This window comes from Ursus americanus, chromosome 28 (genome assembly GCF_024610735.1).
Source record: "Ursus americanus isolate L20-20 chromosome 28, mUrsAme1.1.p, whole genome shotgun sequence".
Taxonomy (NCBI): domain Eukaryota; kingdom Metazoa; phylum Chordata; class Mammalia; order Carnivora; family Ursidae; genus Ursus; species Ursus americanus.
In genome coordinates, this window is record NC_142154.1 from 6,634,580 (window position 1) to 6,656,582 (window position 22,003).

At 52.5% G+C, this 22,003-nt stretch overlaps 1 protein-coding gene across 1 annotated transcript; it reads right to left on the reverse strand.

The window, feature by feature from the left end:
* Positions 1-430: 430 nt before the first annotated feature.
* Positions 431-10,902, reverse strand: AEN (apoptosis enhancing nuclease). The gene is made up of 4 exons (XM_045813116.2): positions 10,816-10,902; positions 6,069-6,672; positions 2,893-3,093; positions 431-2,605 (listed from the first exon to the last, which is right to left on the reverse strand). Exons 2-4 carry the CDS (start codon positions 6,606-6,608, stop codon positions 2,369-2,371), a joined length of 978 nt encoding a protein of 325 aa, XP_045669072.2. The 5' UTR covers positions 6,609-6,672; positions 10,816-10,902; the 3' UTR covers positions 431-2,368.
* Positions 10,903-22,003: the final 11,101 nt, after the last annotated feature.

The following is a 22,003-nucleotide window of genomic DNA, read 5'->3' on the forward strand; positions in this document are numbered from 1 at the left end:
AAATACTGCACACCCACGTTCACAGCAACATTATTCACAACCAAGCGGGGAAGTCACCCAAGTGTTCACTGAGGGCTGACTAGGGTCAACAGAATGCGGTCTATGCGTCCAAATGATTATTCAGCCTTAAAAGGGAGGGAAATTCTGACACATACTACACATGGATGAACTGCGAGGGCCGTACGCTAAGTGAAATGAGCTAATCACAAAGACAAAGACTGTATGATGCTACTTATATGGGCACCTGGTCAGATTCAGAGAAACAGAAAGTGGAAGGGTGGTGGTCCGGGGCTGGAGGGAGGGGGGAGTCAGGCGTTCGTGTTTAATGGGCAATTTTCATTTTGCTCGATGGCAAAGCTCAGACTGGCTATACGACAATGTAAATATTCTCAACGCCACGGAACTACACCCTCAGAAACGGTCAAGTTGGTAACTTGCATGTTAGGTGTATTTTATCACAATTAGAACTAAACATTTTCTTGGCAAGTGAGTACATAGCTTCAGAAGAAACAAACTTTGTGCTCTACAATAAGGCAGTTATAAAATTAAAAAAACCAAAACCACGTAAATTCTGTAGCTCTAGAATGTTGTCACATCCCAAAGCATCACTTGAAAGCTCCCACCTCAACGGCCGAAGCGCCCAGCAAGACTCAGTGCCCCAGCACCCCCGATCCCTCCACCAAGCTGCCCTCCCACTCCAGCCTGACAGTTCAGAAAAGGGCCCTTCACCCCCTTTTCTAATTGAGTTTTATTCCCGAACAAATGGTTTTACAACAAAGCTGATTTTAAACCCAGTACATTTCCCCACTGGTAACAGCTCCATCTTCCTTCAACCCAGAGCCCAAAGAATCAAAACTGCGGCCTCGCCGGGCTGTGAGTCTGGCGCCAGCTACAGACTTGGAAGGAGTCCAGAACAAAGCGCTGGAGCAGGCCAGCCGAGGTCGATGCCTCCGCCGGCTCCCTGCTCCGCAGACAGGGAAGGAGCTGGGGACAGACACCTTGGAAGTAGTGTGGTTTCAGCAGTGTCTCTCAGTTCCCCGCCCTGCTGCTTGGGTCAGACTGACATAAAAACCACTGTCATTTCCTGCACGCAGAGGAGGGACACCGAGCGTACACAGGTCACCCAGCCGCAGGGAGCAGTGAGGACCCGGCTCCCCAGCACCTCCATGCTGTGTCCTTGGACACTGTGCTGAGCAGTCAGCACTGATCCCCACGACAACCCTGTGAGGTAGGCTGTGGCATCGTCCCCATTTTACAGAGGAGGAAACGGGCTCAAGAGTGAGGTCACCTCCTTGCTCAAGGTCTCACAGCTATTAAGTGGGAAGCAAAGATGGGGCGCAAAGGTCTGTGCGGACCTGAGCTCTTGGTTAACCTCAATACTCCCAAACTGCCCCTTGGGAAACACGGAAAGAGGGGTGGCAGATGAGATCCTGACAGAGAAGTATCTAGAGAGTTGGAGAAAACCCAAGAACCACGATGACTGTGGATCCAAGTGACTGAGGGGACACCAGCCCGAGTGTGGACACACTGCACGGCTGCCCCTGCCTGGCCCTCACCCCATGAACACGCACTCTGCCCCCCTACACACTGGGGGCCTTGCTCTTAATAAAGAAGGTCCCTTGGCGGTAGCTCTGCACAGGGTTCCAGAAGTCAAACTGCTGTCTTGTTTCTCAGGCTTGTGCTTAAGAGCCTAGTGCCCGAGCTGGGTCAAAATTAATACGCCAGGGTCTCCCCCCGAAGCTTAGCCGCTCTCCCTCCTCTCAGAACTGTGCCTGGTGACTCCTGGTGCCAGCTCCCCACGAGCTTGTGGGCTCCGCCAGTCCGTCGCAGCCGAGCACTGAGTTCCTACGATGGCGACAGCCAGAGTTCTAGTTCAGAGAGAAAGGACAGGAATGTCCCGTAGAGTGGCCTTAATTCCATACGTTCAGGGCACATTCGTTCTGAACCTGACAATGCCCGTGGAGGAAGGGGAGGGCAGTAAGAGAGGAGAGCTTTACCCCAAGTCACTGAGCTAACACCCCAGGGAGGAGACGTCACCCCTCAGGTAGCACAGCGTGGGGGTGGGGAAGGCCAGTGACAGCTGGGCTGGTCGGCCAGCACACGCCCTCCTCCGGCTGGGTCCTCAGAGCCTGCCCACCTGACGTTTCCACAGTGTCTATAAAGTGCCATTAGCAAACCCCAGGAGTGGGGGTGAGTACCCACAACAGCCCTGGGAGAGGGAGCCAAGAGGACAGATGGTCCCAACTGCCCGGACGCTGACAGCAGGCGAGCTGCATCCCGCCCTGCGCGGATGACACACCCAGGGCCCTCCTGGCCCCCCTGCACCCGACTCGCTCCAGCCGGAGGCCGCCTGAGAGCCTCTCCTGCCTCACTCCCTTCGGTCCTGGGCCTCCCCCGTTCCTCCGCGGGGGCCCTGGGCCAGGTCCTCGGGCCAGTACTGGTCCTCCATGTACTGCTCCATGTCCGTGCTGCTGTCGGGCTCTCGGTCCTCGGGCCGGGGCGGGAGGCTGCGGGCCTCCTGTTCCTCCCACCGCACCTCCACCAGCCGGTAGAGCTCCATGGCCGTGACGGCGTCTTCCACCGACGAGTGCCCGTGCTGGCCGGCCTGCGGACGACAGCCCTCGTCACCCACCGCCCGAGGTCCCAGCTCTGGTGTGTCCTCTCGGGACGGGTGTGAGGGGCTCGGGAAAGGGGCGGGGGGGCGCAGGTCTGGAAGAGCCCAGCCCGCAAGCCTGTGGCTGGCTGTCACAACGCGCTGGGGACGAAGGAAGTGCGGGACACCGTGCTTTCCCCAGGTCCCCCGGACGGGGAAGGAAGGAAACGACAGCAGCCGGAGGCGCAGCCCGCCGCCCCAACGGGCCGTCCTCGCCCCGCCCGCTCCGGCCCGCGCACCTGGATCTTCTTGCGCAGGAGCTGCAGGGCCAGGTCCTTCAGGGAGACCCGGGCGCGCGTGTGGAGGCCGGGCTGGTGGAGGAGGCTGGGCACGTAAGTGGTGTCCCGGGTCTGGCTCCGAGGGTGGACGTACTTGAGGGCCTGGAAGTCGTTGTGGAGCGCGTGCCCCACCACCACCTTGCCCTTCAGGAGCTTGAGGATCTGGGGGCAGACAAAGGCGCGGGAGGCCCCGCCGTCAAGGAGGCCCAGGACACGTGCTGCCGCCCCGACCGCTGGGGCGTGGAGCCCTGCGAAGGGTGGCAGCCCGGAGCGGGGAGCCTCGAGCCCCACACTCAGCCACGCTGCCTCAAGTCCGAAGCCTGGCCCTGCGACTTGCTGCGACCCGGGGCGCGCGTCAGCTCTCTAACCCACCAGAGTGCGCTCTCCACGGGCTGGTTTCGAGCGTTCGGGGAAGCCACGCGCGGAGAACGTCTCCTAGTTCATCAGTACAAGCAACCGTGTCCTGCTCGCCGTCCTCTCTCGGCCTGGAAATCCTCACCAGCCTCCCCCACCCCACCCAGCTCTCCTGCCAACTCCTCTTGAGGCCCGTCTCGGCTGACACGTCAGGAGGCCTCCCCCACGACTGCCCCAGCGGCATGAGGACCCTGTGGTTCCCCCGCCGTGGTGGTGGAGTGCATTCGTCACATGTGCTAAGTACACCTTTAGCTCTGGCGCGGTCTACACACCAACCGTCCATGTCAGCTTAGCGTGAACACCAGGGACCATGTCTGACTTGACTAGCGGTGCTCCCTGGAAGCTCCGCACACAGGGGCTGATGGACAAAGACCCACTGGCTGACGTCCAGAGAACCGGGCCAGCCCCAGAGATGAGCCCAGAACAGCAGCCTTTGTGAGCCCCAGCAGACACGGCCCCTCCTCGGTGTCCTGTCCCTCTGCCCCTCTGCTGCAGGGCTCCACTTCCCGCCCTGGAAACCTCGGCTCTCGGGCTCAGCACTCACCATGTGCATAGCGTGTGCCCTGCCTTCCATGCTCCTCGGGCCCCAGGGAGGCCGCGTCCAGGGCCACAGGCCTGCAATGCCCTCCAGCCCTCGGCGCTGAGCCTGGCTCTCCTGGTCACCGCCGCGGACCCCCGCAGCTCGCTTCTGTTGGCCGTGTCCAGCTCATCATGAAACCCAGCTTTCACAGCAGATGGAGGAGGTGCCATTTAGACTTCCGTGGGGGCACATGCCACCACACTTCAGTCGCACGCCGCACAGCACGGGGCGGGAAGGGATCAAACACACTCCATACTGGCTGAGTCGGAGCAGACAAGAAACGGTCCTGTTCCCGGAGCCCCACCAACCAGGCCAAGGGAAGCACCGAGGAGTTGGAGGCTTTGCCGCAGGCCTCCCTTCCTGTTGCTGCTAATCCCGAGCAACGCGCTTTGTAAATCATCCCCAAACTTTCTGAAAGACATGCTTAGGCCTTATCTCATGTGAAAAAGGGGGACTCGAGACCACTTGTACCAGCGTTTCCCAAATTTACCTAATCCCGAGAATAACCCAGAAACATGAAGCAGTTCTGCTATCATGCTTATTAGGAACATGCATATTCCAACATGATTGCTATATTAGGACACTATTGGAGAATAATGCAAAATTTCACCTTCACCTATGCATGATTTTGCTCTTGAGAAACATTTAAGTGAACGAAGCATCCAGGGGCACCTGGGTGGCTTAGCTGGTTAAGCATCTGCCCTCAGCTCAGGTCATGGTCCCAGGGTCTTGGGATCGAGCCCCACATCAGGCTCCTTGCTCAGCGGGGAGCCTGCTGCTCCCCCTGCTTGTGCTTTCTCCCTCCCTCCCTCTCTAATAAATACATAAAATCTTATTTAAAAAAGAAAGAAAGAAAGAAAGAAAGAAAGAAAGAAAGAAAGAAAGAAAGAAAGAAAGAAAAAACGAAAGAGAAAAAGCTGCACGCAGCTAACCTGAGGCACATGGGAACATACAAAACGCACACGCCTCCAACAGCCCCCAGGCAGCTCCCAGTTCACCTGTGGGATGGGCCACCGCCACCTGCACCTGACGCCTCCACTGTCTCATTTCCAGGAATGCCTGCGACCGCGCCACCATCATAGAAACCGCAACTTTCCTGACACCCACTTCACAAGCAGACACCAGGATGTTTTCAGGTCAAGTGCCCCCTTACTGAAGTACTGACGCACGCCTTAACCACCTAGCACGTGCAGAACGGGGCTAGTGCCGTCATTTGGTTTCTAGCTTTTTATCTCGGGGGTTCTTATTAGGAGGTGCTTTGACTGTTATGTTCCTAATGCCACATTCCCCATAAGCTCCGAGGTTTTCGTCGTGCAAGTTGGCACAGCGTGATGATTTCCAGGACCACACACATCAGAGCTGTCCCCAAGCCCACAGGGGTACGAGATGAGAATCTCCATGGAAGGATCTGGGGACAAAGATCTGAGATTGTTAACAAGGCTTTAGGGGCTTCCTACGGTCAAGCACCACTGGGGATTCCAGGTACATTAGTGCAGTTCCAACCACTAATTTATCTTTTTCAAAGCACCAAAAAACTAAGAAAATACAAGGAAACATTAACGCCTGAAGGTGACAGGACTGTGGGCCTTACAAATTCTAAACAGATACGTAGTACTCTTACAACAGAAGGGAAAATGTAGGGGCGCCTGCCTGGCTGGCTCAGTCGGTTAAGCGTCTGCCGTCGGCTCAGGTCCTGGGATGGAGCCCCACATTGGCTCCCTGCTCGGTGGGGAGTCTGCTTCTCCCTCTCCCTCTGCCTGCCGCGCCCCCTGCTTGTGCTCTCTCACTCGCTCTCCCTCAAATATTTAAAATATTAAGAAAAGAAAGAAAGAAAGAAAGAAAGAAAGAAAGAAAGAAAGAAAGAAAGAAAAGAAAAGAAGATGTAACATGTGAGTGGTTCTACACCTTACAAGCATGGCACAGTCTTTCCGTAAACATTATCACGTTGGACCACCGCAATCCTTACACGGAGATGGGTCCAGATTTTAGGCACCCTTGCCTACAGAGAAGGAAGCCACAGTTTAAAGAATTTAAGTAACTTTCCCAAAGTCTCTCGTTTCCTGTGACTAAGTGGCAACTCAAACCCAGGGCTGCCCTTCCCTGGCCGTCACCCACCCACACAAGCCCCCACTTCCGCCCTCACCTCTTTCTGGGCCACCTGGAAGGGGATGGCCTTGCGCATGTGCTGCCGAGTGATGCCACTCCAGCGGGTGCGGTAGTCCACGATGGGCATCTCAGGCCGGATGTACTTGTCATAGAGGACGTCGCCATGGTAACTCACCACAGAGCAGCGGGCCAGCTCGCTCACCCGCCCTCTGGGTCCCGTGCCCACCATCTCGCAGTCGATAGCCACGCACTTGCTGGGCGAGGGCCCCGCAGAGTCCGTGGGGGTGGGCTTTCTGCTCCATGAGGCACCTCCGGATTCATTCCTCGGACGCTGCGTCCCGCTGCTGGTGGCTTCAGGGCCAGGCAGCGCCCCCGACGGCGAGGGCAGCGGGGTGGATCGCAGCTCTGGGGACATGCTCAGCAGCCCCTGCTCCTGCAGCAGCGCCTTCCGGGCCATGAATCGCTGGTGCTGTCGGCTCCTCCTCTTGTGCTTTCTCCGAAGCACATCCTTGGCATGCAGGCTAGCCAGGGAAGGGCAGAGGCACTGCGCAGACTCAGGGCCTTCCCGGGGAACCATCCCAATCAGCTCACCGCTCGGGGAAAGCGTGACCCAGGGGCTGCTCTGCCAGCAGGGCGGCGCTCTGCAGAGAGAACACACAGGGCAGAGGGGCCCCGTGAGAGGTGTGCCGCCCCTGCCCCCACGCTCACCGCCGGGCCGCCTGGGAGCCCTAGGCTTGTCTCGACCTCCCACACTGAGTCCATCCAGGACCTTGTGGAATCATCACGGCACTGAGTCAAGCCCACGTGCAAATCACCGTTCTAAGTACTTTACACGGAATCGCTAAGTATTCCCAACAACCCGAACAAGTATGATTATCCTCATCTCACGGGTGAGAAAACTGAGCACAGAGGTTAAGTAACCTGCCCACGCAGTAAGACGGGAGAGCTGATTCGCACCCAGGATCCACGGTCTCAGCCTCCAAGCCACAGCTGACCTCCAGGAGCATCAGCAGCAACAAGTTGTAGAGAGGCACAGATGCGGGAAAATCCAGGCTACAGCAGCAGTGTGTGTGTGTCTGTGTGTATATACAGACACACACATACACACACACACACACACAAAATCCCATTTTTAAATTTTAAAATTTATTTTAAGTAATCTCTACACCCAGCGTGGGGCTCAAACTCATGACCCCGAGATCAAGAGTCCTGTGCTCCTCTTGACTGAGCCAGCCAGGCAACCCAATTCCAGTTTTTTAAAAAACAAGGAATCCTTTGTGAAAGCACAGACCCTCAGAAACTGGAGGGAAAAAAATTCACAAGAGGCTCACGACGGCCGTATTTTTGGTACGTGTTACCAGAATAAGGGAGTTTATTAAGCGACTTCCTACTTCACCCACCGCAAGAGCATCCACACAGTTCTCAATAGCCGGGCACGCTGCTAAGTCACCACTGACTGCGGCAGGGGTGTGGTCAGGCTCGGCTCATGGGAAGGACAAACAGAAAAGGCAGTGCCTGCAGGTCCCTCCGTCCCGAGCACCTGGAAATGTCTGAAGTTCATGGGGGTTTGCAAATCGCACACACAAGGCCAGCAGCTGCCCAAGAGCGAGGGGCCTGCTTGGAAAGCTTCACTCGCTCGCTCAGTCAGCAGGCACATTTTCAACAGACCAGAAAACCAGGGCTTTCAAGTCGGCAGAGCAGAGTTTTAACTTGGCTCTTTAGAAGTTACCCGAACTGCTTAGCTTCTGGTTCCCTGCATGCGAAATGGCCCTACTACCACCTTTCCTGAACACGAGATGACACGACACACGTGTGCTGGCTTTGCATACATGACATCCAGTAAGTGCTCAATTACCTCCTGCTCCCCCTCCCCCAGACAGGCTGAGACTCTCCTCAGGCTGGCAGCCAGCTCTTCCCAGGCCAAAGCTGCCTCGGCCCCGACTCCCCGCCCCTCCCAACCCACAGGCCTTTCCCTTACCTGTCTTCCCACTCGCACACCTCCTCTCCTGTCTACACCTTCCAGGAAGCCCTGTGGGACAATCCCTGATCCCACTGGGTTGCAGAGCCGCCCTGGGGCTCCCTGGGGTCCCAACCGTGCCAGGTGCTGAGCACAGAGGAACAAAGGCGGACCCTAGACTCCAAGAAGCTTAGCCTCAGCGCAGAGACAGAAACAAAGCACAAGGCGTGTGCGCGGCTGGGTCAGAAGTGCTAGGGAAACAACAGGCTGGAGGATGATGCTGGGAGCCTTGCTGGAAGAGATTAAATCTCTGTGAAGAGGAAACAGTAACCCTCCAAATGACAGGGAGATGAACTGGTGGCCGCGGCAAAGGCCTGAAAGAGAAGGAACCTAGGGCTGAGGAAGAGGGGTCCGCAAGTAGCCTGATGCCAAGGGGGCGCAAAGCACGAGGTGAGTCATGGCTGGAGGAACTGTCCCCTCTTCCCTTTTTACCACTTCACCTTCTGTCCCCACTCTGGGAAGGCCACCACACGCCATGGTGGTCCCACCCTACACCCGTAAGCCGGTGTCCCCAGACCACTCTCTGCTGATCAACTGAGGGAGGCCCAGAGCACCCGGGGAAGTCACTGACTTCCTGACCCCAGACATTTGCAATCTAGCCGGGGAACAAAGAAATTCACCCCTCCATGCCTGCCAGCACAACCGCAGAAGAATTTACTACACTTTAAGACAAGAGTTAAACAGCGTCTACCTCAAAGGCTCTGAAGGCCGGGATAGAGACGTGTGTCTCTGCCCCTCCCCCAACAGCCAGCCCGGGGCCTGGCATCAAGCAGGTCCTCCTCGGAAGTGTGTGAAGGGAGCTGAGGCCGGGCTTGCCACCTGCCAGACTGTGGGGCTCGCAGGGCTGGAGGTGACGGGGAATTCAGGAAACTCCACATTTGGCAAGGAGGCTGTCAGACTCTCACCACGGTGTGTGCTCGGGACGGGAGCAGTGAACGAAGGACAGACTCACCAGGCCGAGCACTGGACAGACGGAAACGCCGGGTTAGTGCAGCGTGGCAGTGGAGGGACATGTTGAAGGGTTTCAGGAAGGTCTGCCAGGAGCACAGAAAGGGAAGAGCATCCAGAGAAAAGGCAGATACAAAGTCCAGGAGGCAAAGCGCCTCCACTGTGAGAGGGGAAGGAGGCCCGTGGAACAATGGAAAAGGAGGTTGTGGGTGAGGAGACGGGGTGGAGGGAACAGCGAGGGACCACTGTTTCTGGAAGGGGGATGAAAGTTTGGGCATCATGCGGGGATTGATGGGGAACAGGATCCCTACTGCCTTATAGGAGGAGTTCTGGAGAAGAATCTGAACAGTGGCAGAGATTAAGAGGCGTGGGGAGGAGTGCTGCTTGGTGATGCCAGGGCGAGGCATGGTGACCCATCCTGACTCATCCTCCCTCCGGCTGGCTCATCCACTCCCCAAGAAGCCGTCTCCTTTCAAAAGTGCACGTAACTAACATCAACATCCTCGCCTCGACAAGTCACAAATTCGAGCTGACGAACACAGAAGCTCCATTGGCCCCAGGCCAGCAATGGGGAGAACTGGGCCCTTTCCCTTCTCTGAGAGGGCTCCGGGCCCTGCAGGTCAGGAGCTGAGCCTGAGAGCAGGGTCAGTGCCCTTCCTTGACCCTGGCGGCAAGGTTTCAAAGAAGCCAGAAATGAAGTTCCCTGAGAAAAAGTGGCCTTGTGTTTCCAGAGCTGAAAGCAAGTGCTCTTACTCCAGGCCCTGACCCTGTTGACCTGTCAGAACCAACAATTAATTATCTAGGACATGCCTCACCCATCCTGGGCCCCAGATAGGAGCTCAGCAAGGTCGGAGAGAAGTGTGGCTCAAATAACACAACAGTTTCGGTAAGGACACATCTCCCACCAGCCGGAACTATCTCTTTGGGGATCAGCAGCCATCCGGCCTCCGGGCAGGGTTTGTGGCCTAAGGCAAGGACCTCAGCAGCATAATCCCCAGAGCAAAGGCCCCAAAGGAGCCACGAAGTCACAGTCTCCAGCGGTGGCAGGGTTACGGACCAGCTGGCTGATGGGGAAGGCGGCAGGCGGTTGTAGGCCCACTCCTTGCTGCCCTGGTCCTAAAAGCTAGATGGCCTGGACCAAGTCACCAACCCCTGACCACAAAACGAGGATTTATTAAAACCGAGGGTGGAACTAGGTTTGGGGCTTCCCCCAAAGCAGTTAGAACGTCTGTTTAAAACGCCGATCCTCAGGCCTACCCCCCACGCTGTCCTAACTGCCATTTTGGGGAACGGGATCTGAGAAGCTGTATTTTGCAGAGCGCGCGACCCCACGCCCGAGCCGTGGTACCAATTATCGCCCGAATTTGAGAAAACCGGGCTCGCTGAGATCCCCCCGTGCTCCTCAAAGTTCCTAGACAAGGAGAGCCGGGAGCCCCGCACCATCTCCCCCGGCAGCCCGCGTTTCCCGAGGGGCGCCGCGGGGGAGGCCCGGCCTCAGCCAGGGAGGGACTCGGGCGGTGGTCACTCGCTGGCCGCAGCGGCGGGGCCGAGCGGGCCAGGCCGAGCCCCAGCGCCCAGCTCCCAGCGCCACCCCCGCAGGCCCCAGAGCCCGGAGCAGGGCTGGGACGCGGCACAGGCGGCACCCGGGACCGGGCCTGCACAGCCGCGGGCCCCGAGAGCCGCTTGGCCGGGTCCTGGGCGTCCCTCACCGCAGGCCGGAGACGGACACCGGGCGCGGCCTCCGGGGCCGGGGAGACGCCGCGCCAGCCCGCCCGAGCCCGCCCGAGCCCGCCGACCCCAGCAGGGTCCCCGAGATCACCTGAAGCGCGGCGCTTGCCCTCCTGCCCGCACGTGGTGTCCAAGCAGCCCGCAGCTCCCACATGCCCGGGCAAACCCCGCTCCGGCTGCCTGCCTATTGGCTCGCCGAACTGCAGCGCCCGCCTAACGCATCTTCTGATTGGCAGGTAGCCTGGCTCGCGGCGGATAGGTGCAGGGCAGCAGAGGGGGCGGGGATTCCTAAAGGGGTGTGGTTTGTGCCGGGAGCCGGGTATTCCCCCGAGAAATTTTAAACCAACCCGAGGGAGGGGTGGCTCCCGTGTCCCGTTTCCCTGTGTGTCCCCCAACCCCAATCCACCCCTCTCCCTGGGTCGGGATGTGGCCCCCTACGAGCTGCGTGCCACTAAACGCGGAATGGCTTACGGACACACCCACGTTTGCAGAATGGGAATGAATAGCCTCTACGTCCTCTATGTCAAGGGGATTCAGTGAAATAATAAACATGAGGAGCACTAAAAAAAGATTTTTAAAGTCAGGTTTGCTCCTTCGGCGCTAGTCTTTCATTTATCCCTTTGTAATACTTTCTTCCTAAGTGGTGAGTTCCTACTGTTGGCTCAGCCCTGGGATACGCAGGAAAAGTACAGTCCTTCAATCTCCAGTTGCTCGAGGTCTGGCTGGGTGACTGATAATTCTCTGCGACGTTAATACTAACGAGAACAATAATAAACAGTTCACATTTATTATGTGAACACCACTGTGTGTCGGGCAACCTACATATATAATCCGCACAAGGACTCCGTGAAATATGTACTATTATTTCTGTTTTACAGTTAAGGAAATTGACACTAAAAGAAATTAAGAGGAAACAGCTAAGGTCCAAAGACCCTTACCGAAGCTCCCTCTTGCAAGCAGAGGGCATTGCAAAGGTACCCAGAAGGCCAGGGCTACCTGTGTCCAGGAATCTGCCACTTCTGACTGGAATATAGATTTGAGGGAAGCAGGACAAAAGACAAGGCCACTAGAGAGAGGAAGCCCTTCTACTCAGCCTTCTGGTGGCTTTGGGGAGCTAGGAGGAGTTTAATCCAGAGCTCCCTCTGGGAAAGCCCCCTCTGACTGCACAGCAGGGAGGAATTGATTAGGTCTAGAGAAAGAGGGGTTGAGGGTGACTGTGGACATTCAGGCAAGATAAGATCCCTGGGGCCAGCGTGGTGGAGAGGATGAAGAACTTGGTATGGATTCCAGAGCTTCTTAGGAGGAAACAGCGATAGGACAGAGAGTGGTAGGGAAGAGGACATAAGGTCTTCAGACACGGACATTTTGTGAGAGCTGTAATTCTGGGGGCAAAGAGGGTTTTCAGGGACTCAGTATCCAGATCCTCTACTCCCACAGAGCTGGGCCTGAGCACAAGCCTGGAGTCCTTGAAGTTTAGCCTCCTTCTTCCATTTTATAATGAGCTCCCCTTTTATAACGAGCTCCCCTTTTATAAGGAGTCTCCAGCTTTACAAAGGAAAGTCTCATGCCCACACTCGTGTTGAATCTTGTCCCTGCTGCTTTACCCTGGGAAATAAAAGTCTCCAGGGAGGAAAAACAATAAGGCAGTTCTAAATATGGGTTATTACTGAGGAGTGAGCAAGAAACCCACTCCTAAATATGGGTTATTACTGAGGAGTGAGCAAGAAACCCACTCCTAAATATGGGTTATTACTGAGGAGTGAGCAAGAAACCCACTCCTAAATATGGGTTATTACTGAGGAGTGGGCAAGTCAGATGGTTTCTGATTCTCTTTCGCTGTGATCCAAGGAGGATTTAATCATGATGTCAGCTAATAGTTTGTTTAAAATATATATTTTTGAGAATAAGTAATTATCAGGAATTAAAAGAACTGAGAGACACTGACAGAATAAACAACCTCTTTCCACTTCTATCTGCTTTTTATGTGAACAATGCTTATCAGGGCTTACAAAAGGCCCAAACCCTGTCTCGTTCTTGGAAAAGTTAATATTCACCCCTGGATCTACAAACTTACTGAAAAAATAACTGGCTCAACCTACCTCCTTAAGAGACATATGTTCAATAGCCTTCTAATGAAAACTTACTTTGTATGTTTAAAAAGGATCTCTCCTGTAATGAAAGGCTATGTATTTGTTATTTGATCACTTGTGCTGAAAACACTTGCAACAATATCTCATTTAAAAGGGAAAAACAAACACCTGGAACTCTATGGGTCACTTTTTTAGAGTGAACGAGATCAAATTTATGTACATAATTTTGTAACAGAAAGATATGATTGGTGGCTCCAGAAAATACTGCCAGGCATGAAATATATTATGCTGGGATTTACTCCATAGCAGCTGAATGGAAATAGAAGCTCAAGAAGGAAAAAGAATGGACATGTAAGGTAAAAGAAAAACAACTCCGGATTTAGTAAAGAGAGACGTTATTACAAAGGGTTACTGGGGGCGGGTGGGGGAGGGGAGAGCTATAGTCATAGGGGGAGGGCTCTGACCATAAGGTTCCCTAGGTTAGGCAGAAAAGGTTTTCTTTTATGGGGAGGAGTAAACAAGGCTAGAAAGAATGGGGATGGGGACGAGGGATGAACAGGAGTGACCTAGTCCAATATCCAGATGGTAGGTTGTAGAGCAGTTGGGAGATTGTTTTACCCTGACACCTGTTCTCTGGAGGGGTCATTAAGGAGAAATTGGAAACTGGCTCTGACCGAGGGTGGGCCGTAGTTGAGGAACCTAGGGGAAGAAGAGAAGCTTAGCCAAAGTTTGGTTAACAGGCATTCTGTTCTGATTGATCAGTGTGTCCAGAAGTTCAGCTGGCCGCTGATAGTCAAGGGATGGGCATTTGGAGTGTCTGTGCCATGCCTCATTAGAGGTAAACTAAGGGTCTATTCATGAGTCTTATCTCAGTCAAACGGGACAGGGTGTTTCTTTGAAGTACGTCATTTCCAGAACACAAAAAGATTTGAGAATTTCTTAGCCATTGCTTTTTTCCAGGAGCACAGGGCTCAGGTAAAATTCAACATTGTCGGTAAGAGTTTGTCATTTATTTTTAAAATAGTAACGTTGTTATCAAATTGCTATGATATTTAAACTTCATTGCATTCATTTAAGGACACTTTTTTTTTAAGATATCAGTATTTACAATACATCCTTTATAACTACGTACACTTATGATTAAAAATATTATCAGGCAGGGGTGCTTGGGTGGCTCGGTCATTAAGAGTCTGCCTTTGGCTCAGGTCATGATCCCAGGGTCCTGGGATCGAGACCCACATCAGCCTCCCTGCTCAGCAAGAAGCCTGCTTCTCCCTCTCCCACTTCCCCTGCTTGTGTTCCCTCTCTTGCTGTCTCCTTCTGTGTCAAATGAATAAAATCTTAAAAAAAAAAAAAAAAGATTATCAGGCTGGGGGGGGGCACGTGGGTGGCTTAGTTGGTTGAGAATCAAATCTTGATTTTGACTCAGGTCATGATCTCAGGGTTGTGAGATTAGCCCTGCTTAGGGCTCCATGCTGGGCCCGGAGCCTGCTTAAGATTCTCTCTTTCCTTCTCCCTCTGCCCTTCCCCACTTGTGCGCTCTCTCTCAAAAATAAAAAATAAATAAATAAAATTTAAAATATATATATTATCAAGCAGGGGCACCTGGCTGGCTCAGTCAGTGGAGCATGCGACTCTTGATCTTGGGGGGTTGTGAGTTCAAGCCCCATGTTGGGTGTAGAGATGACTTTAAAAAAAATAAAATCTTAAAAAATATATTATCAAGCAAAAAAGTTGAAGGTCCCCCGGTGTATAATACAGATGGCCCATTACTGGCATCTTGACTGTGGATGGCAGTATACCCAACCCCACCCTTAGGGACTTCACCCTCCCATTCCTGGAGTGTAAATATCAAGGGGTGAAAAGTCCCAGAGGCTGGGGCTTCTATATAGCAGAACTCCTTTGAGCTGGGCTTGGTGGGAGAAAGCCCATAACCCCAGTCCTGTCATGATGGACCCCACCCTTTCCCCCTCTACCTTGCAATCCCGAAGCATTTGAGACATAGGACTTGATCGGCATTGCGCTTACAAATCATCATCACCATGGTCAAAGCACAGTTCTGCCTGCCCGTGTACCTGTTTTGAGGACTATTTGGATGCTACGGGATTCTCATGCCACTGGGCCAGGTGCAGACTTGAAACAGGCTGTCAATCTGGTCATTTTTTAGACCAGTGGTTGTCTAAGTGTGGTCCTAGGTCAGCATCCCAGGCATCACCTGAGAACTGGTTGGACCTACTGAGGCAGAAATCCAGAGGGTTGGGGCTCAGCAATCTGTTTTAATGAGCTGATTGACCGCTTTTGTGTTCACGTGTAAGTTTCAGAGTCCTTGTTTAGAGCATATGAAGCTGACAAAATTCTGGGAGCCAAATGAGAATAATTTACTCATTTTATTCAAGCAGATTCCCTCTGTATAGCACTCTTGATCCAACAGTGACTTTGGACTTACCCAGACACAGCCTGTCGCCAAGACACTCAGGGCACCTTTATACCTTCCCTCAACTTCTGAGAACTTCCAGCATTCTTAAACACAGGTTAAGTCTCACGGGACTGACTTTTTTTTTTAAATGGAAAATGGAGGGGAAATGATCCAGGGGGAATTTTAGCCTCCACCGATTGCTGGTTCCTAGAACGACCAGGAGATTTCTTCATATATTAAATTAACAGTGGGGCGCCTGGATGGCTCAGGTCATTATTCCGGGGTCCTGGGATCGAGCCCTGTGTCGGGCTCCCTGTTCAGCGGGGAGTCTGCTTCTCCCTCTTCTTCTCCCTCTGTGTGTGCACCTCTCTCTCTCTCTCTCTCTCAAATAAATAAATAAAATCTTTAAAAGAAAAATTAACCCTTACATTTGTGGTCCTCAGTCTCGGCTGAACATTGGAATCGCCTGCAGAGCGTTAAGTAATACTGATGCTCGGTCACACCCCAAGATTCTAATTTAACTGTTCTAGAAAGAGGCCTGAACACGCAGGTTTTTTTTTAAAGCTCACCAGGGGGTTCCAGTTCGCAGCCAAGACAGAGAATCTCCGCTAAAGCGCAGCTACCTACAGAACCCAGCAGAGGGCGCTGCGTCCCCGCTCATCCAGGGAACCAGATGTGCGCGCTGGAAACCAGGCTACTGGTCGCACAAATCCGGTACAGGCAGTTAAGAAAAGGGACCCAGATGTCCTGACCCTTGGGTCACCAACCCTTTTGTGTTCTGAGACACCTAGAAAGTTACATTAAGAAGTAGTAAGCTATTTTGCTGAATGACCTAGAGGTAAGTCACACACCCTCTCTGATCCTTGGTTTCTACTTTTTTTTTTTTTTTTTTAAAGAGGGTGGTGGCGCTGAGGGAGGGGGGATCTATGGCCTAAATTCATTCTTTCAATATATACTGAGCCTCCTGAAATGGACAAGATACTGATCTGGGGAGGGAAAAGATAAACATCTGAATGGGATAAAACTCCTACCTGATAGGGGAGACTATGTGAGAGCCATGGTAGTTCTCACATGTTCCTACTTCAGGGAAGGGGAACCTGTGGGTGCCCCAGGTCAGGGAAGAGAAAAGTCATGAAAGAGGAGGCAAAGAGACAACTATTGAGTATTTACATTCGCCATTATGTATTACGACACTTCCCTTGCTTATTTATCATTAACAACCTAGCAGGTAGTTGAGATAAATTTCATTTTACAAGTGAGGAGTTCGAGGCTCAGAGATGTTAAGTGGCTGGCTCAAAGTCTCACAGCCAGTAAGTGATGGAGCCAGGGTTAGAACTGGGGTGTCTGACTTCAAAGCCCAAATTCCATTCCTACTCCCCAGGGAGTGCCTAGCTCCCTGTTTTACATTCTGCTACATACCAGCAAGGGCTCTCTGACCCATCTCTCAACCCTGAAGTGCACCCCACTTCCCTCCCCAGATGTTCGGTTCACTAAGGCAGAATCTCTTCCCCCTCTGTCTCTACACCAGGCCTGGAGGCTGAGGGCTGTCAGGGAGAGATTTGACTTCCTTCCTCTCTTGTTCCCCAGCCTGAGCCCCAACGAAAGGCAGACACCCGCTGAGTGACACCAATTTGCAGCCTTCTCAAGTGTGAATGAGATTTCTAATAGGACCGGTTGCCCACTGGCTTCAGGCAGGGTCAGGTCAGGAATAAAGAGAAATTTAAGAGGCAGGAAATGGGGGAGAAGTGAGTGGGTCTGGAGGAGCTGAAGGAACAGCTGATGCAGTGACAGCAGCAGCATCTGGTGGGAGTGAAGGCCTGACTCCTTCAGAGAGGTTAAGTTCTTTGCCAAAGGTCACACAGCTGGCAAGTGGTAGAAGCAGGGTGAGCTCAACTAACGGTTGCACTTTTAGCATTCCCTAAAGGAGTACAACTCCCAACCCAACTTAAGTTGGTAAGGTGCTTTAGTGCTAAGATTTTTCCAGCCTTTGTGCCCCCCAAGGCTGCTGACCAGTCCTTCCCTTCTTTGGCTGGAGGGTCCCAGGGTACCTTGTGCCTGCCTGCTGTGTGGGTGAAGAAGAAGGATGGGAATATACTTGGAAAGGGCCGGGGAGGACATTTGGGATTATTGCTTGAAAAATGTGTCCCCGCTGAAGGTCTCATCACAGGGGCTTGGCGACCACCTTAGGGCCAGTTGCCCCAGGCAGAGCCATGTAGAGAGAGTGGGAAATGGTTTGTATGATAACTGCTTCCGTCACAGTGGGGGTGGGGGGTGGCCCTCAAACACAGCTACCCTGCCCCAGTTTTCCTCTTGGGATGCTTCTGGACCCAGCAGCACTGAGGCAGATTCTGGGGCTAAGAAGTTGCACACGAGCGAGTCCACTCGAGTCCACTCTCTCAGCCCTGGGGTAGGCAGAGGAAAGGCTCCTGAGGGGGTGCGGGCGGCGTGTTCTCTGCGGGGGCACTAAGCATGGTAGGCACCTCGGCCATGAGCACAGGCTCCTATGGGCCTGCAGACACCGCAGCTCTCTCTGGCCAAACATAACCCAGCAGTGGTGGGGTGAATTCGAGAGTAATGAGAGGGACTCTCTCTCCGTGCCCTTTAGTGATGTGGAAGCAACCGGGTGCCCCGAGGACAGACGCCCCTATCCCCGCATCCCCCTCCATGCTTCTCAGCTCACATTATAGTCTGTCCTTGTTTCTGGAAGAGTCTGCTTGAGGTGTGCTGCCTGGGGGGTGTGCAGAGTGGTTTCCGGATGTGTTTTCCAGGATACAGAGAAAGCACATAAAGAACACTTGGAAGGAGAGCCAAGAAAGGGAAGGTGCGGCCCTGCCCACACCCCGATGCGGTGGCCGGCACCATGCGGCAGACTGGGACTTGTTGTTGGACGCAGTGAGACAACAACAAAATCACTAGTCTTCCAGATGGGGCGAGCCCGTCCAAGCCCGCACCCCTGGCCTCTCCAGCAGGTGACTCCCGGCGCCTGCACACTCAGCCTACGCGCGCTCCTGCGGGGCCCCACGCAGCTCCCCTCGCCCACCGCGGAACCCAGTGCCCTCCCAGCACTCCCAGACCTCCGAAGTCTCCTTCCCGACCTCCGAAGTCTCCGCAGCCTCGGCTCAGAATGGAGAGGGAGGGGGATGTCTTCTTTTCCTGTTCTTGCCTCCGGAGTGTTTCATTTTCTGTAATGAACATACTTCTTTAATAATGAGGTCTTATTTTTAAAGGGAGGCAGGCGGGCAGCTCACTTCTCTACCTTTCTTCATTAATCATAAACCAATGTATTATCATGGGGATGAGGAAAAAGGAAGGACTCTGGGTAATGGTGACCCCCCTCTCTACCAGGTCCCCCCCCCTCCTCAAGCCCCGCAACTCCGCAGTCATGGTCCGGGTGAAAATCCTCCCAGTGCTGACTGAGCCACAGCCCAGAATGAAGTGCGGGGGTGAGGGCAAGCAGAATAGAAAGGAGAGGAAAAGGGAACCAGTTGTGAGCAGGGGGACAGTGGCCTTCCAGCCCCAGAGGCCCCCTTTCCCTACTCCCTCCCCCCCCCCTCCGCGCGCTGGGCTCCCCAGGGAATTGCCCCAGCCCAGGTCACCGATGGAGGAGAGGCAAGCCCCCCCCCCCCCCCCCGCCCCTTGCGTTGCCCAGCCTCTAATTGCACTGGCAGGACATATCTGCTTCTTAATTGGCAAAAGCCACAATATCCTGGTGGCTCAGAGAGCTCGGTCCTAATTTTATTTCTGCAGCAGCTGAAGGATAATTACCCTTCCCTATTGGTGCTGCTTTTAATTCTTTCTCTTTTTGACTGAGAATTCTCCCCCTATAGGCCAGCTCTCCAACCTTGGGTTTGTTATCTCCACCCAGAGTGGGGCAGGGCTTGCTGGGAGACACAGAAAGGGGACATGGAGAAGATTGGCAGTGCCCAGCTCTGAGGCCCAGTGCCTCCCAGCTGTTAGCCATCCCCATGAAAGCAGGGGCTCTTTTGCTCATTATTATATTCCAGTGCCTACCACGGAGCCTGGCTCCTGAAACTGGTTAGCAAAGAGGCAGAATTCAGAGACAGTTTGATCATGAGGTGTGAATACAATAGATTCAGTTTCATTAGCTTTTTCCTGGCAGGACCAATGAAAATGAATATGAGCCCCAATTCTCTTAAATTCTTTAACTCTGGGCTTTTTCTGGATTGGGTGAAGATGCAAATAGAGGGGTGCCTGGCTGGCTCAGTCCACGGAGCATGCAACTCTTGATCTCTGGGTCAGAGCTTACTTTTTTTTTTTAGATTATTTATTTATTTAACAGGGAGAGAGAGAGAGAGCATGAGAGAGCACAGGCTGGGGGAGCAGCAGACAGAGGGGGAGGGAGAAGCAGGCTCCCTGCTGAGCAAGGAGCCTGATGTGGGGCTGGATCCCAGGACCCTGTAATCATGACTTGAGCCGAAGGCAGATGCTTAACCGTCTGTGCCACCCAGGTGTCCCAGGCTTAGAGCTTACTTAAAAAAGTAATAATAAAATAAAATAATACTTTATTTAAAAAAAAGATACAGTAGCAAAGGAGGCCATTACAGTCTCAGAGAAAAGTACCTTGAAAAGATGACCTGCCCTTGAGCCCAGCACCTCCCTCTCCCCACTTCTAGTTTCTTTCCTCTGAATTTAGAGTCATCCCCTTGGCAATGCTTGTTTCCATGGTTTCCTCCTTGACAATGATCCCCAATCCCCTCCTCTCTTTTTCCTCCAGACAGTAATGGGTGATAGGGATCCTCAGTGTGGCCACTCCATGTAACCATAGTAACTATGAACTGAGCCTTCATTTATCTTTTGTGAAGAGAGCTAGGGAATAGAAGCTTTTGGAAGGAAGAGATGGGGGAGGGTCCAGGGCTAGAGTTGCCATTGTCGTAAAAAGGAATTTAAGCGACTTGTCTTGATACTAGCCTGTAGGATTCAGTTCAAACATTTGTTGAGCCCCTATTTTAAGCATGACTGAGTTCCAGGGAATCAAAAGTGTACAAGATATGGCCCCTATATTGAAGGGCTTATAGTCTAGTGCTGGGGATCCTGGTGCCACTGAAACCCTGGCATTAAGAGAGTTGGCCCTTGAGAACACCACCATGATCAAACACCTGTCCACTGCAAGCACTCCCTCCAGCCAAGAACCAAGAAAAGACTGACCAGGGGGATCTGTGCTCACGTTAAACCTGCTTTCAAGCTGTCAGAGTTTCTATCTTGGAAGGGGAGGAACTTTAATGCCTCTGTCTTTTACAGAAGTGTAGGCTAATGGCAGAATCCCCAAATAGGACTATTTGGTGTAGGGAGAAAGAAAAAGAAAAAACATACCTGCCCAACTCCAGTGCCACAAGGGGCTGGGGTGATCTCCAGTTTCAGAGGTCACCATCGCCTACCTGCCACAAGCCTTCCTGGGAGGGGATGGATCTGCTCTTACACTGAACTCGAGGGTCATCAGCTCCATCCATTCACATAATTTATTTCTCACTGAAAATGCGAGCCAAAGGAGCAGCTATGAAGAATTAAAGTGGAAAAACAAAGCTGCCAACGACCCCAAAGTGGACAGAATCAATCCAAGAGCTGAAATACATGTTCATCACAGGGAACACCAATCTTCTGTCTTCTAGTTTCCCCTCCTCACCCCCAACAGTTTTCACTAAATCCCTAAGGGTGGAAACCAATTCGAACTTCCAGGAGAAATCACAAAGATGCCCTAGACCTTCCTTTTATTTTTAAAATATTTTATTTATTTATTTATTTATTTATTTATTTATTTATTTATTTGACAGGGAGAGAGAGCAAGCACAAGCAGGGGGAGCAGCAGAGGAAGAGGGAGCAGGGAGCCCAATGTGGGGCTCGATGTGGGACCCTGGGATCATGACCTGAGCCAAAGGCGGACGCTTAACCAACTGAGCCACCCGGGTGCCTGGTCCCTGGACCTTTCATATGCTGATACCAATAGCATGCACTGACTTGGAAAGATGATCAAGATATGTTTTTAAATGAAAAGAAAAATCTATAGAACAACGTATTTTTTGTTCAAGAAAGCTACAAATAATTAGGCAGCAAAATTCGTTCTGGCAAGTCAAATGCAATCTGGATTAGTCAAAGTTTCTGGTTCCTAGAACTCTTGAGTTCCATCCTTTGCTACTGGATGAAACTAAGGCAGATTCAAACATTCTGGGCACCCTGTTCGCTCAGCTAGTCAGAAAAGGATAAATGGCATCCTCTGATTGGTTGACAAGGGAATACAAACTAACCAATGAAATAAAGCTTCTCCTTTTCTGACCAATAAGATCTCAGTTCTCTTCTTGAAAGGGAAGTAGACCTTTTGTCCATAAAGAAAATGAGCAGAAAGGGAATAAAAAAAAAGAAAAACCCACTGTTGCTATGGGGCTATGGGACATTATTGATGTGATCAATGATAGCTGCCCCAGAGAATTCATAAAGGAGGCACTTCTTTGGGAAGAAAAGTACAAAAAGCAGAGCAGCTGTCTGGTCTGTATTAAAAAGAAGTTTCTATAGTAACACGTGAGAGAAAAGGATTTTAATGTTAATCTTCCCAAAACTAGTCAGTCAATGGAAAGTAATTTTGACCTTCAACTTAGACTGAAGTTATAAGGATTAATTTTTTTTTACATTAGCAATATGTAAAGGAAAAGGTGAGGAAGAGAAAATGAAATGTGTGTTTACTGACACAGATAATAATGTGATGGTTACTGCCTGAAACAGATATTTCCCCGTTGTAAGTCATAGCTCGGTTTAGAACAAGG

What these genes read in the sequence shown, in the direction of transcription:
- AEN (XM_045813116.2), bottom strand. Translation starts at nt 6,608, where the DNA reads ATGGTTCCCCGGGAAGGCCCTGAGTCTGCGCAGTGCCTCTGCCCTTCC. An exon ending in TCCAGGTGGCCCAGAAAGAG is followed by an intron (nt 3,094 to 6,068) that starts GTGAGGGCGGAA and finishes GTCTGCCCCCAG; the next exon opens with ATCCTCAAGCTCCTGAAGGG. An exon ending in TCCTGCGCAAGAAGATCCAG is followed by an intron (nt 2,606 to 2,892) that starts GTGCGCGGGCCG and finishes TGTCGTCCGCAG; the next exon opens with GCCGGCCAGCACGGGCACTC.